Source organism: Meleagris gallopavo, chromosome 1 (assembly GCF_000146605.3).
Source record: "Meleagris gallopavo isolate NT-WF06-2002-E0010 breed Aviagen turkey brand Nicholas breeding stock chromosome 1, Turkey_5.1, whole genome shotgun sequence".
Taxonomy (NCBI): domain Eukaryota; kingdom Metazoa; phylum Chordata; class Aves; order Galliformes; family Phasianidae; genus Meleagris; species Meleagris gallopavo.
Genome location: NC_015011.2, coordinates 19,557,934 through 19,573,488, shown reverse-complemented (window position 1 = coordinate 19,573,488; position 15,555 = coordinate 19,557,934). Strand labels below are relative to the sequence as shown.

The following is a 15,555-nucleotide window of genomic DNA, read 5'->3' as shown; positions in this document are numbered from 1 at the left end:
ATCTAGTATAATGCTTGTAAGAATTTTATGTCAACACATACTGTTCGGATCTGTCATTAATTCAACCCTTTGGGCCCCCTATGGGTCACCACAAGGACTGCTGTGGTTTAACTCTGCAGCTCCCTACCACATCACTGTTTGCTTATTCTTCCCCCAGTGGGATCAGGGAGAGAACTGGAAAAAGATAAAACTTGTGGGTTGAGGTAAAGACATTTAGGATTCCCACTTCATCCATCATTTCTGAGGACTTGTTAAAATGCCCTTATTGTTCTCTTGTTGCTTAATCTGAGTAATACAGATGCCTCAGTCTTTATGGTCTTTCCAGTGTTTCAGTGTTTTCAGACCAGTTCCCTGCACCTGAACAGCAAAAATACGTTCCAGGGCACTCTAGTGCAGTATGTCCTCACTTCAGGACAGTGGGCAAGCGTGCAACTTGCTTTCTATATTTCAGTACTTGCAAAAGATCCCTATGTCTGAGCCAATTACCAGAGACTCCTGTCACAGCCTATGATGAGACATCTCTTTGAGGGTGGTATTCACCTGGGTACCTCAGGGGAGCACTGGGGGGCAGACACAGGTGTAGGTACCGGTGTTTTGGTCGGATGTCTTGTTTCCCAGCTTCCTTGAGGAACTGGTCTTCAGCATCCATTTCTTGGTTTGAATTTTGAGAGCCCTTAAATGCATGATGAAAACGTGCTGATAAATCTGATAAACTAGATTTGCACGCAGGCAGTGGTGAAGCATACAGCAAGGCTTAAGATCTTGCCTGCGCTTCATCCTGTTTTTAAAGGATTTCTGAAAACTCAGTACTGCTGAGGCATGCAGATCTAAACTGTGATGGCACAGCTGAGATGTCTACTGCAAGAGAGCATTTCTGATGTAATAGAAGAGCGGGATTTATTTCAGTAACATGTATCCAGAAAAACTGTATGATCTGATACAATACCTGAACTTGTTTACTGGCATGTCGTTTCTGGGGGAGGAATAGGGTAAAATGCTACTGAATTACCTGAACACTATAAAGATCTTCTGTGTAGTAAATATTTCCAAAATTCAGATTATTTTAAAGCCTGCTCCCCAGACAGCTCCTTAGAGTTAGGAGCTCGTTAACTAAAACATGCTTTCTTTTTTTTTTTTTGCAGTATATTCACTCATCTGGTATAATTCACAGGGTAAGTAGAAACTACATAAAATATTTTTAAGTTCTTACAGTGGGACTGTCATTGTGTGTAAGCATGGACATAAATGTTCTTGAGTTTACATTTATAATGTGGAAGTTTAATTATGTCTTTGATAGAAACAGTGTAGCTACATCAAGTGTAAGCTGGCCACCAAAGTTGCACCGAGCACAGTTTAGGTTTAGATTTCTCAAAGTGCTTCATGAAATTGAGTTGTAAGTCCCCATAAGAGCAAATAACACCTAAATTGAGACAGCTAAAATTTTTTTCTGACTTTTTGAAGGCAAAAATTAGAGTAAACTCTTAAAAATATTTGAATGTTATATGAGAATCGTAGATTTTTTTTATTTGGAAGGGAACCTTAAAGGTCATCTAAGGGGAGAACACAAGGAAAAATGCCATATAAATTCAAGTTCGTGCTTTACTTCTGTACTTTGTTATGTCTAACTTTCTGGTTTATATTTATGACATTGCTTTACTTGTTTCTGTGTTAAGTAGTTGCAGGAAAACCATCTAACCTAAATGAAATAAATACTTGCAAAGTGTGTTTTATTTTGTTTGCTGTAAAATAAATGATTAACATCCATTTCAAATCTGATTACAGGACCTAAAGCCTGGAAACCTGGCAGTAAATGAAGACTGTGAATTGAAGGTAGGATATGTTCATTGAAAAAAGTTTTCATCTGTATCAGAGATGTGCCACTGAAAACAACAGGGCAACAGGGGCAGCAGCTGTAAGTGTGCTAACTGGTGTCAGTGGTAGATAGGAGTTTCAGCTCAGGAGCTTGGAAGAGTCTTGGAGAAAGGAAGAGGATCAGATGGACAGTGGTAATGAACTTGAAAAAAATGACTGGAGACTGATCCTTTTAAATATTTTCCAATTTGTGTGACTTTAATCACCACGACAGTATTTGTGTATTTATTTAAGAAATAAAGCCCTGAATACTGAGAATCTATTAGTTTCCTATTTGCATGTCTTTAACTGAAGTCAGTGTACGTTTCATGCAAATGGCAGAGGTGATGATGTCTGAAATCATTATGGAGTCAAGCACAAGAAGTGGCTGTACCACAAAATGAAAATGTTGCCAAGGATGTCAGAGCTGAACATATGTAGGACAGTCTGGGAAACTGGTGCACTGTTAACAGAGGAGAGCTGAGGGTTGGCTCCAGGGCGTACAGAAGATTTCTGGTGAGGAGGTCAATGCCACAGGCTTTATTCATAGTTTTGGTCCTTCCAGCTGGGTGAGGAGCAGTGTGAGAGCTGAAATTACTTTCTTGTGGGTTGGTGTTTATGTGGCAGTCCGTGCAATAGCCTTGGGCCTGTGAAAGCGTGTGTGCATAACTATAGTAGTCAGGCTTCTCAGGAAATAATCATATCCTGGTTACAGTTGCACAAGAGCTGTAACGGAGAACTGTTCCTATGATACCTTGCAGCTCATCGCTTCAGAGAAGCACATGAAGAATCAAATACTGCTCACCACAAACATCATGTTTCTTTGAAAGCAGTTCCTTCCACACCATTAAAATAACATCAACTGCATGTAGACTACATGTACTTCATAGAAAAAATACATCCGTTCTTGATTTTTGCTTTTAAATGAATTACTAAGAAAAAAAAATCATTAAAAAGAGATGGTTACTTATTTAGCATTGTAAAGTTCATCTGTTAACTTTCACTGGTACACTGTAAGACAGGTGCACTTCAAGGCATTTCCTGTATTTCCTGGTTGCTGCTTATCTGGAGTGGAGAAAGTGCTGGCACAGACCATGCCTCCCTTTGTCCTACCTACCTGGGCTTTTGTCCAAAGGTTGGTGTGAGGATGGTGCACACTCACACTTATCCCCTATGGAAATGGTGCTTAGCTGGAATGCACACCTGGAGAGAGGGCTGTAGCACCCACAGTGGAAAGTACCTGTCCTGAAGAGTGGGTGTTGCCATTCCTGCTGAATCTTCCTTGGATTTGTTCTCAGTAGAGTCTGTCTGAACAGTAATTCTGCTGCTGCACATTTGTCATCTCAGGCCTCCTGAGATGGAGTTGGACTGCAGATGGACATTGGACTGAAATAGTGAATCTGAACTGTTCAGATTTTTTTACTCAGTTTCTTACCTGATTGGAAATCTTCTAATACCTATTAGGAAAGATATTTGTACTTGAAAAATAGATATACAGTGTGCCCCAAAATAGTAAAATGCATCTGGTTGAGCTGTGCAGAATGAGCTGCTTTAAAAAAAGCAAATTGTTCAGTATCAAGTTGAACTATGTAGCACTCAGCTACATAGCTACTGTTCATTTTAGGAATACAGTTAGTTCTCCTGAGAGATAGGGGCTTCACACTGCTTCCAGTCCTCAGATCAGTCTATTGCATTCTAATATATTCTATTTTAAATCATCACTATTAATTTTCTTGACTTGTTTTTGTTACCTGTCTTCTCTTAGCTGTAGCAGTCTGAGAGGCAAGCCAGGGCTTTTCAGTTAATTACAAACCCAAGCTACATTTTCTATCCTGTGCTGTCATGGCTGGTACATACATCTTGACAAAACAACAGTAAGTTTGAATGGGACACTTGTGTCCTGATATGTAAGGACTCTTAGATCTTGTGGCCAAGGCCGTCTCCCTGAAAAGATATAAGCCTTTATGGAAGCAGTTCAGTCATGTGAGAATTCCAGCTTTGAATAAATACAGTAAGTCTAAGTCTACAACTGGGAGATAAAGAAGATCAAAGGTTGTAAAGCTGTCCCATAATTAAATGCAATAAAAGTTGCTGCAGGACTGCAAAAATAGTTTTTTAGCATGTAACATACAGATTATATACTGCATTACATACAGCATGTAGCTGTTTCTTGCTTTTTGGAGACTGAGTGCAGCAGGCCTGGATGTTCAGGGCAATGTCTTTTCAGGATTTCCCTGTTTAAGACAGAAAGCCAATGTCTCTTTCTGGCTTGTGTGAGGCCAAACTGTGAGTGAGTTTCCCAGTATGATAGTGGGGGAAAATAGAATCTAGGTAAACCAGTTGGACATGTTCTCCCTTTATCCCCCATACCTGTACAGTGAGATTTTGAGACGCAGACCAGATCCAAGACATTCTTTCACTGTATGATTGCTCTATTTCCTTACCTAATACAACTTATTTTTCTGTTGCCATGGACATTTTTAAGCTTTTACATAAGCTGAAGCAAATAATTGGATACCAGAACATCGTTTTGTTAAATGAGTAGGAGAAAATGTAGTACTAAGTTTAAGTTTTCTTTCTTGATTCTCAGGGCAAAATTATGCTATCCCTAGTTTTATGGTAAGTTCTGATATTGCATACAGAAGTGTGCTGATTTCAAACCAGTAAATCCTGGTCGTCCAAAGGCAACTCCAGAGTATGGATGGAAAGCAAACTATCGAATGTTAAGAAATGTGCATTAAAAATATGAGGGCAGGGATTTAACTGTGATCTCACTTACACTGAACCAACTGAACTGTCTTTCACTGCGTGTGCGTTCCGGGTGCAACGCACAGGATGTGCCTTGCCCTGTGAGCGCACACCTGACGCCACCGTACGCTGGCACAAGGCAGCACTGACAGGGCTCATCCCACACTTTTTTCCCCTTATGTGTCTCAGCAGCTTCCCTTGCCTCAGCTCTAGCAGCTGTGTGGCTTCCTTGAATTAATAAGTTCATAAGTAATTAGTCCTGTTTCTCAGAGCGTGCTTTCCAGCTGCCTTGCCTCATTCTTTCAGCTGCTGCATAGGAATCAGAGAAGTGACAGTGGAGGGTGCCATAGGGAGAGTCACTGCCCTTCCTGTTGTCTTGAAGCTACAAATTATTTTTTTTTTTTACTGAAGCGAGGAAGAAAATTAAGTTTGCTAAATAGAAAGGGAGCTTACTCTTGAGCCGTGGGGCATTTGCTCTCTTTCATAATTCCTGCATTATAAAATTGGTTTTCAACTTGCTTTGAAAATATCTTTTGAAGTTCTAATATAAAACTAGAAGATCAGGCAGAGTATGAGAATAATATTTTTATGTGAAAATTGTTGCATTGGTACTGTGTTAATGCTAAGCTCCATTCATTCATGAGTCTAATGAACATTTCAATGAAAAGAAATCATAAAGTTAATGAATAACACATAAAAATTCTTGCTTTCATTTTCTGCCGTTGGAAAACTACAAGTCCGAATTCCATCTTAGCCCTTCTCCGAGACCTGGTGTCACAGCCTTTTGAAAGAAAGAGCTGTGCCAGACAGTACCAACAGTGGCTTTTGACCTGCTGCACAACCACTGATTTCCCTCACCCTCCTCTGCCTCCCAGCATTAAGGGAAGACATAGTGTGTGTTCCCTGTGAACACTAAATTTGAAAGCTGTGTATAAAGATGTATTGCAGTTGCAAATATTTTGAGACCGGTTTTGAAGGGTAACTTTGGGCTTAATCAATTACATTTTATTGGTAAGAATAAAAGTCTCCCATTGCTTCCTAGTCCATTCCAAATTTGTAGGTAATCAACAGTTACGGGGAAGTTATGGAAATAATGCTTCTAGTGTGGCAATAAAGACAAGCCCTGGCATTTTATATTCTTTATCTATGAATGAAATTACAGTTTCCCTTTCTATTAGCATCAGGGAATAATGAAATTGTCCTGCTTAAAGTGAAATATTGTAAGATATTTAACTACAGTGAAAGCATTACAAATATATCACTCTTGCTATAGTAATGCACGGGTGTTCCTAGTAAAAACTTCTGCTGTGTCAATGTATGTATGAAGCCAGATGCATATGGAGGGTAGTGACCCTTCATGTGAAGCTACCTATTCAAGTATCTGCAAAGGATGATCTGAGCAGGCTTCTCTGCTTCTTGTTCATAGCATGGATTTCCTGATAAACTGTGAAATGCTGTTGGCCACATCTGTTGGCACCATCTTTTGATTGTCCATGGAGGTGGGCCCTTGTGTGAGCAAATTTCATAGAGATCAACAAAAAAGCCTGTACCATTTATTTTCAGTCTTGTTGCTCTACGCGTTGCAATAACAAGAGGGTCTTAGAATCATAGAATCACCAAGGCTGGAAAGACCTCTAAGATCATCCAACTGCCCACCTACCACCAATATTTCCCACTAAACCACGTTCCTCAGTACAACATCTAGATGTTTCTTGAACACCTCCAGGGATGGTGACTCCCCCACTTCCCTGAGCAGCCCATTCCAGCACCTGACCACTCTCTCAGAGAAGAAGTATTTCCTAATGTCCAGTCTCCCATGGTGCAACTTGAGGACCATTCCCTCTCATCCTATCCTTAGTTATGTGAGAGAAGAGGCCGACCCCCACCTCACCACATCCTCCCTTCAGGCAGTTGAAGAGAGTGAAAGGGTCATCCCTGAGCCTCCTCTTCTTAGAGGAGAGTCTTAGAAATCAGCTGAATTGTACATAATCCTTCAAATTGTACTAGCCTTGCATTTCTTACCAAGGCTTGTTTTGTTGTTGAAGCAGTAGATTGGAAATCAGTGGAATTAAATAATGGTCACTCCCTCTGCTTGTTCCAGACTTTCACGTAACCTAGAGGAAGTTTTCCCTTCTATGAGTTATTCATAAAAAAAAAAAAAAAAAAAGAATGATGATATCTCCTTACTTCAGAATATTCTTGGAACACACTCTTGAATAATTGTGCCACCTTGGATGTCAGAACAGTGAATACTATGTAAACTGGATGCTTTTCTTCTAACTCTAAAAAGACATGATAGTTGTTCCACACCCAGGATTGAATGGGACTAGTATCTCTTTAACCATTAATTGAATAATTTGTTGTTTTCTCTACTGGCTTTACAGCTTTAAGTGCTGATATAAAGGTATCTTATCTAACATGGAAAAAAATTGTAAACCTCCTTGCTACTTCTGTCTTGATTCATAAAATGAGAGCAAGACACTTCAATGAGAAAAAGATGCAAAAATAACTCAATCTCTGCAGGATGCTTTGAGTCTTTTATTTCCTGTGTTTGTTAAATCTGTATGAAATAGATAACTGTATGGGTGTACTTTGTGCTTCCACTACAGATCCTGGATTTTGGAATGGCCAGGCATACGGACAGTGAGATGACAGGTTACGTGGTTACAAGGTGGTACAGAGCCCCAGAGGTCATCCTTAATTGGATGCATTACACACAAACAGGTCAGCATCTCTTTGGAAAAGTCTTAATACAACTGAAGCGTTCACCGAATCAGGCAAGTCTGTGTTTCTGAAGTGAGTGAGACATTGGAGGTGGAAATGATAATATAATGACGAAAATATTTCTTGTAGGTTGCAGGTAATCATTTGGGGGTGTGTTTTTTGTTTAGTTCATGGGGTGGGTTTTTTGTGTGTATTTTCTAAAATTCAAATTGTTCAATTGTTCCAAAACAATTGGAACAAACCTGCTCTACGTATTTGTGTTCTCACTGACTAATCTTTCTGCAAAGATGTGCTTGTTGGAACAGACAGGGTAAGTGGCAGAATGAGGGAATTTAAGTAATGCCAGAATAACAGAATTACTTCCCGCATGCATCTGTTTGTTACTGAGAAACTGATTCTGCCCAATGCCAGATTATCTTCTGTTTGCCAATCAGGAATACTAGTAGTTTTTTCTATACTGATTATCATAGTCTGCAAGGCACTCATGTATATTATAACAAAGGTAAATTTTAGTCGTCTTTAAAATATATTTTAGGTTAAACTTTACATTTGGATGAACAAATACTCAGTAATTTAATGTTACTTTATCATCTTTTCAGTTGACATCTGGTCTGTGGGCTGTATAATGGCTGAAATGATAATGGGGAGGCCTCTGTTCAGGGGAAACGACCGTATCCTTCCTCAGTGCATTAATGAAACCAACGTCAGAAAACGATGAGAGGTGCTTATGTGATGCAGTGAGTGTGCTGAAAATCTGATGAGCGTAAATTGAAAAATATAGCTATGATATGGCTATCATCTTTGTATTTAATTAGTTATTTGATATTTGTACCACATTTGTACATCAGTATTACGAGATTTAATTTGCTGAACCTTTTCAATAGAGAGTGGGATATCCATTGAGTGATGCCTCAGATCATCAGCTAAAAGTTTCAATGGCAATACAAAAGGTAAATATATATATATATATACACATACAGTAGCAATAAGTTCCACAACTCCAGCACAGAAAATTCTGGTGTAGTATATGAACTTACAAGCACGTGCCAGTCCATTTCATGCTTTTTGAGGCTTTTGTTGAAAATATCGTGTAAATGATACAGAATAAAATATTTTAGATGTGCAGAAAGTACTTGGTCATGTCATTTCATTGCTGAAAACTTAAGAAAATAGTTAAGATTTAGCGGTACTTCAACCTTAGGTGATACTTTGTTGGCCCGAGTAGTTGTAACAGACAGTAGAATGCAGTGATAAAAGAATACAGCAAGAATTCTTCACTTGTTTTGTTTATGAGTTCTGTATGTCTGACAGCTCCTCCTTCATACATCTTCTGTTCAGTTGTTGCATTGTTGGTTTTGCTTTAGTCTCCAGTAGCAAAGAAACACATAATTTTTATCCTATGGTGAAAGACTTTGTTCCTTATTTCTGGCATTCAGATCTGGATCAACTCAAAGAAATAATGAAAATAACGGGTACACCAAGTCAAGATTTTGTGCAAAAACTGAAGAGTCAGGAAGTGAGTATTCTGCTTTGTCAGACTGTTTTATGTGCCCTGATTTTACGTAGGCCATTCTCACTTCTTAGACTGCCTGAGATCATGTGTGTCGGCTGCTGAAATGACCCCTGATGGTACATCTCTGCCTACTTACGAGGTTTCGCAGCCAGAATAATTACTGGGCGTTAAGGTGAAACAGAAAATGATTAGAACACTGAAAAAAAAAAAGGATATATTTAAGTACTGTAAATCAGCTGAGCTGATACATTGCTTCCTTTGCTGAGAACGTACTGAAAATATGAACCTCTTCAGACAACCCATTCATTCTGTAGGAATCTTTGACTTCTTATTTTCATGTGATGTTTTTGAGAATCCTGAAGTCCCTACGATAAAGAACCTAAATTAATCATTAGTTGAACTGTGCAATTTAAATACTAAAGAATTACTATAAAATATACACTTTTAGAGATTTCTGTAGATGTCAGAATGACATTCTTTCAAATTATGAATACATATTTATGCTAATCAACATATTAGATATTGATTAGGTATCAAAGTTTTGCATTTAATTTCTTCATCAGAATTTTAAGGTTCAATTTAAAAGAAACTGTTCCTTTCAACAAGAAGGTGAACATAACCAGGCCTTATAGCAAAAAAAAATTCCATTTGTACAAGGTACTGTCAGAGCATCAGTAAGTTACTTAGTAAGCGCGTTACAAAGGAAGCAAAGCTCTAATTTAATATTCATGTTTCTTTTAAGGCAAAAAACTATATCAAAAGCCTTCCAAAAGTCCAGAAAAAGGATTTTGCATCCGTCTTGAAGCACGCGAGCCCTTTGGGTAAGGCAGTTTGTGTGAATGTGTACCATTTCTGTTGTTGTTTTGTTTGCACTGGAGTCAGCAGCAGTATCAGTCATGTGATAGGTTAGGTGGTGATTCTCATGCTGCTCTGCCTCTTGCGTTCCATAACTCGGATCTTTGATTCTAGTGGCTGAACTGTGCCAAGTTTAGACTCTGCCAGGAATCGGATGATTCAAAAGAGTCAAAAAGAAGTATTTTATGCTTTAGGCTCTGATCCAGACCGTGCTTAATGGTTTTACTGAAGCAGCTTTCTCAAGAGCCCTGGGGATTTAAATATATTTAATAATGTTTTCTGTGCATTGTATTTTAAATATAATTCTGAAAGGTCCTTTTGATGTACAACAGAAATGCAAGCAAATAGAAAGCTGACATTTTAGACATGGAGTGAATGCATCCTGAGAAACATCTGTGCATTCCTGCAAAGATCTGGCTTGTATTTGATGGATATAAACAGCTAGAAGAACATACCAAGTGTGCATAACTGTGACGTGACCTGAGGCAATAAGAGCTCTGAGATGGCTCTGCCCAGCTTCATCCATTCCCCAATGACCTGACTCATAAAGCCAGGCTTTCTTAGAATATAAATTAAGATAATTGAGTCTTCTGTATTTAAGCAGTTAAAATGGTATGTTAAGATACAGTAGGATTATTATCCATGGCCCAATGGCTAACTCACTAGCTGTCCCAGCTGCAGAAAAGTCTACAAATCTCTACTTAAATTTCTTCCTATCACTTCTTTGGCCATCTGGCTGTTCCTTATGTGAAGAACAACTGCTCTTGGTCTGGGAGAGAAGGTTGGAAAGACTTGTAGTGTTAGGTGCATGGTTGGACTTAAAGATTTCAATGTTCTTTTCCAATCTAAATGATTCTATACTGTTATGAATCCATAATGTGCCAAGCAGGCATTGCAGCATCTTTTCCCATGCTGCTGCCCCTTCCTCCTTTATGGTGTTCCATCCAACTCAGAAACTTTCTTACAGGATACTTTTAGGAACATAATAGAATCATGTCTGTTTATACTAGTGCATTTTGATAGTCTCACAGAGGACCCGATCCAAATTCCACCGGTGAGGAACGTTGAAGATGTTCATGGATTTCATGGATTGTTTTGGTGAGGTCAAAACACGTCGCAGATAAAGCTAGTGCTGACATTGAGAGCATGGATATCTTGGTGAACTTGAAAATGTGCTGCCAATGCTGAGGGCATGGATTTAGTCACGTAACAAACAATTCTCAGTAGCTCTACACCCATCTGCAAATTCTGCCCGTGCCAAGTCATGCTGTGCCCTAGAACCACAACACAGTGCTGGCAGTGAGGGCAGACAACTGGGAAGTTCCTAAATGCAGCGGACGTGGAGTCAGAAGCTCAAAAGTCATAGCTGAGGTGATGTGGCTGTATTGCATGTGGAATTTAAGGAGCATCTCTGCATTGCTTGGTACACATCCCAGCTTGTTCACAGCACTCTGTTTTGTTGTGCAGTAGGGCCCCACTGGCTGTAGAATGAACAACCAATGATTCTGCTTTGTAAATGTTTAATATCTTTAAAGCATCTTCAGTGCAACATTACTTTGTATAAGCTGGAATCCGTAGCTTGATTTCAATGCAGTGTTTATTTTCTGTTCCATAGCTGTAAATCTTTTGGAGAACATGCTGGTGCTGGATGCGGAGGAGCGAGTCACGGCAGCTGAGGCTTTGATGCATCCTTACTTTGAACCAATTCACGATCCTGAGGAAGAAATTGAGGCTGAGAAATATTATGAGACATTTGATAACATGGATCTAACCCTGGATGAGTGGAAGCGTGAGTTTAGTTTTGTGATTTTTCAAAATAGGCGGTTGGAAAGGCCATCCCAAAATGAAAATATTCTCCTTTGCTGATGACTGTCACGGCTTTTAATGAAAAAGAATAAGTGGACAGCAGTAAAATAGAGAAACACTGTTGGTCAGTGTTTCTTTTATCAAATCCTCCTGAAAATATCTTCAAAGGTTTTCTTCTTTTCCTCCTAACGGTGGCTTCTATCTTCTTCATACATCTTTCTTCTTATCTTCTGCAATATAAGAAAGAAACATGTTTGTTACAGTGGATAGGACAGGGCTGTTGGCTTTGTAGGCCTTAAAGCTATTGCTGGCCTTAATTTTCAGTTAGATATGTTTTTTCTTTCTGAGAAAGCCTGTCTCTCTCAGAAGAAATTAAAATCTGAATCTGGTTTTTGTCTTGTGTCAGAGTTTTGTATTTTGACTCGTAAATGAGGTGAGATCTTGATTTACTGCTGTACTTAGGAGCACTTTCTGGGAGTATTTTCCACTATACTATAATGTCAATGCTTACACCCCTTTGAAAACACCCACAACATTTTTGTATTGAGCTACTTCTTCAAATCTGAAGTGGCAAAACAGTGGTAAAGCTATCTCTGATTCCTTTATTTTTTGTACTCTTTCTCTCTTTTTTCGCCTGAAGAGGTCTCTGTCTTCCTCCTCTTGATCAGAGCCTAACCATGCTGGGGATTGCACCCGGCTTATGTCTGCAGCTCCTTTTCTGGCCAGACCAGCAACTCTTTATTTTGTTGTTTTGTGTTGTTGTTGTTGTTTTTTCCAGGTGTTACATATAAAGAGATACTGAACTTCAAGCCACCACAAACATCAGAGTCAAAGGAGACAGCAGTGTAATTGTATGGCTTGGTCTTTTCAGAAGTCAGAAGAAAGCAGGAAAGCTGTAAATGTTTGTAATATTTCAGGTGTATAAAATTTTTATAAATAAAGTAGATGTAATCTATTTCATTTGCACTGTAAGAAGGAGCAGTGTCTTTTACTACGCATGTGGAAATGTGGTGCCTCTGTAAGCAGCACCTTAGAATTGTCCAGGAGCATATTTCTGCTGATAGCTTCTCCTCTCTGCACAAAAGGATTCAGTTCTGACAACCCTTGAAAAAGCAGGTGGGACCAATTCTTCAAATCAGAAACCAAATGAGAGTACAACCTACTACTGCAAACAAGCTGAGACACAGTACATCAGTGATGTACAGTGTCTGCTCTCTGCTCTCTAGGGCTGTTGAACCATCTTTAAATTTAAGAGGTATTAATAGGACTTCCTCTAGAATATTTCACTTTGATGAGATGTCTGAGGAGGCTGATCAGCTTCTGTGCCTTCAGCTAGTGAGGAGAGATACAGCCTGAATGGATGCATTTCTTTTCTCCTTTGTGAGGGCAGAAGAGCCTGACCTCCATCCAGGTCTGAAAAATGTATGCAAGAGGGAAGAAGCAGGCAAGTGTCAGTGTCCTAGAGATTTTTAAAGTAACCAGTCTAGTAGGACAAGACTTCCCAAGTGCACTAGGTTAACAACCACTAGGTGAACTTTCTAGAGTCACAATGTTTTTATCTCAATGCAGTGGAGTCTCTTTGTATAACAGTTGGGATTTACAGGGAGAAACTTTTTAAGATTGTCTAAAATTGTATAAGCTTTCTAGCGTCTTATTTTTGAAATAATCATTTAAAATATACATATTCTCAGAGGACAACCAGCAGTGCTGATCTTAGAAATACAGCTGCATGCAGGTGACATTACAGAAAATTAAGTGTGGATAAATACAGAACACTGCAGCTATCCACACTGCTTGCAGCAGGCTCTTGCACAGAGGTGTCACCAGGTGCAAAATCACAACCATTCTTTTTTGGAGCCTTCTGGAGTCGTCTTACTTTGGAGGGAACCTCCCAACCTTCCAATGGGAGGTGCCTTATCAGAAGGAGTCAGATTCTTGATGAGCTACAGTGGGATGTGAGATGCTTTATGAGATCCTCTTTATGTCTGGGTTCATTCAATGTGTTTTCCTTGGTGATTAGTTCATAATCACAGAATCAGAGAGTGAATCAGAGAATGGCCTGAGTTGAAACGGACCTCAAAGATCATCTAGTTTCAACCCCCTTGCCATGGGGCCAACACTTACTGTGTGTTTTTTAGGGTCATGCCCTGTTGTCCTCTTACAGCTCATGGGAGAAAAGTGCCCATTGGAGATAGTGGGTTTTGATAGCCTAGCTCATTGCAAATGTCGAGTGGCTGAGATGCCTCTTTTAGCACTGTAGAAGCCACAGGCTTCTGGAGACATAAGGTGATGGTGTTTGGTTTTTCTGTGTTTGGGGATTACAGAACTCTTACAGTAACTGAAGAGCAGACCTCCATGTGTGTGCCAGAAGTTACAGAACTGCTGCACTGTCTGTCAGTAAACACTGTAAGGTAAATAACAAACATAAAAAGTTTGTTGCATCTTGGCATGATGTTTCTGTGAAGAGATTGGAATCTAAAGAAACTGCTCAAAAAAGCAACAGGAATTTTTAGTATAAATAGCTCATTAAAAGAAATGTGAGGTGAAAGCAGAAATATTTTGCATGAGAGGCAGCTGCTGTTTCAAAGGGAGCAACATTTCCCAGGCTTTTATTTGCTACTTCTACTGGTGCTTAGCAACTCAGGAATAAGAACCCAATTTCTGTTTGCCTTAAGGACAAATGTAAATAAGTTCTGCATGTACTTGAAATGTATTGTGAAAAATAAAGGTTGGATTTTTGGTTTTTTACACAGTAATGATGTCATTTTTCCCCATGTGTATTCCCAAATGTATAATCAGTACTGAAAATAGTATTTTCAGTACAAGGGAACTATATGAAACCTAATCTGTAGGTACATTTCATGTAATGTGAGCTGCTGATGTAGTTTAGTTTGGAAGTCAGTCAGCCCACAAAATCTAACCTTTCTCTCATTTTCCAGGCTGTGAGTCAGCCACAGAGCTGACTTGATTGTACTGCTGCCACCTAATTATTTCCTAGAGCATCTGTTTTTAGCAGGCATCCTGCTTTGTTCTGAAGGATTTGCATGTTTGTTCCTCAGCTTGATTTTAAAAGTCAGACTGATGGTCATCAAGCATATACAACTTCAAGTTGGATACAGGACCTTTGCGTTGAAAACCTAAGTGCCTCCTGGCTGCTTTCTGTGAAGATCACCCCGTTATGTGCCCATGGCATTGAAGACATTGGTCATGTTGAATTTTGATCAGGTGGTGCTGTGGCTGGATGTGGATCACCATTTCATTTCTTGCTCATTTTTTCTTTAGTTGCAAGTAGCACTGAGATGAGTATTATGTGTCCTCTAAAATGTGTTCAGAAGATCCACTTTACTCTTAATTTGGAACTACCAAGCATTTAAGCTGGGTGGGTTCTTTTACCTTCCTACTTTCAAATATGCTGTTCAAATACAAATAGCAGATCCTTCTGATGATCCAAAGCTGGGAGGAGTCACAGATGCTCCAAAAGGCTGTGCTGCCATTCGGTAAGACCTAGACAGTCTTGAAAGTTGGGCTGAGAGGAACCTTATGGGGTTCATTAGGGGCAAGCACTGAGTCCTACACATGGGGAGGAATAACTGTGTGCATCTGTACAGGTTAGGCGCTGGCATTTCCTAAAGGAGCCCTGTGGAGAAGGACCCAAGTGTCCAGGTGGCCAGCAGGTTGGCCATGGGCCAGCAGTTGCCCTTGTGCCCAAGAAGGTCCTTGGTATCTTGAAGCACATTAAAAAGAGTGTGGCCAGCAGGTGGCCTCAAGGGATGTGATCCTCCCCCTCTGCTGTGCCCTGGTGAGGCCACATCTGAAGTACTGTGTCCACTTCTGGGCCCCTACATTAAAGAAAGACAGGAGCTTGTAAAGAGTCCAGCGGAGGGCCCCAAAGATAATTAGAGGTGTATCTCCTTTAAGGAAAAGCTGACACCTGGGACTGTTCAGCCTGGAGAACACTGAGAATGGATCTTATTAATGCTTATAATAAAGGGGGGGTGTTGAGGGCAGACAGGCTCTTTTCAGTGGTTCCCAGCAACAGAACAAGAGGCAGTGGGCAC

The 15,555-nt window shown here is 39.8% G+C and overlaps 1 protein-coding gene across 1 annotated transcript in view; it reads left to right on the top strand.

Annotated features, from left to right (window-relative positions):
* Positions 1–14,245, top strand: part of MAPK12 (mitogen-activated protein kinase 12) — a 31,154-nt gene extending 16,909 nt beyond the window's left edge. Inside the window, exons 4-11 of the mRNA XM_019612184.2 lie at positions 1,143–1,172; positions 1,783–1,830; positions 7,209–7,323; positions 7,923–7,994; positions 8,760–8,839; positions 9,579–9,657; positions 11,307–11,480; positions 12,276–14,245. Of these exons, the coding sequence (XP_019467729.1) occupies positions 1,143–1,172; positions 1,783–1,830; positions 7,209–7,323; positions 7,923–7,994; positions 8,760–8,839; positions 9,579–9,657; positions 11,307–11,480; positions 12,276–12,346 (669 nt within the window). The 3' untranslated portion in view covers positions 12,347–14,245. The remainder of the gene's footprint in view (positions 1–1,142; positions 1,173–1,782; positions 1,831–7,208; positions 7,324–7,922; positions 7,995–8,759; positions 8,840–9,578; positions 9,658–11,306; positions 11,481–12,275) is intronic.
* Positions 14,246–15,555: the final 1,310 nt, after the last annotated feature.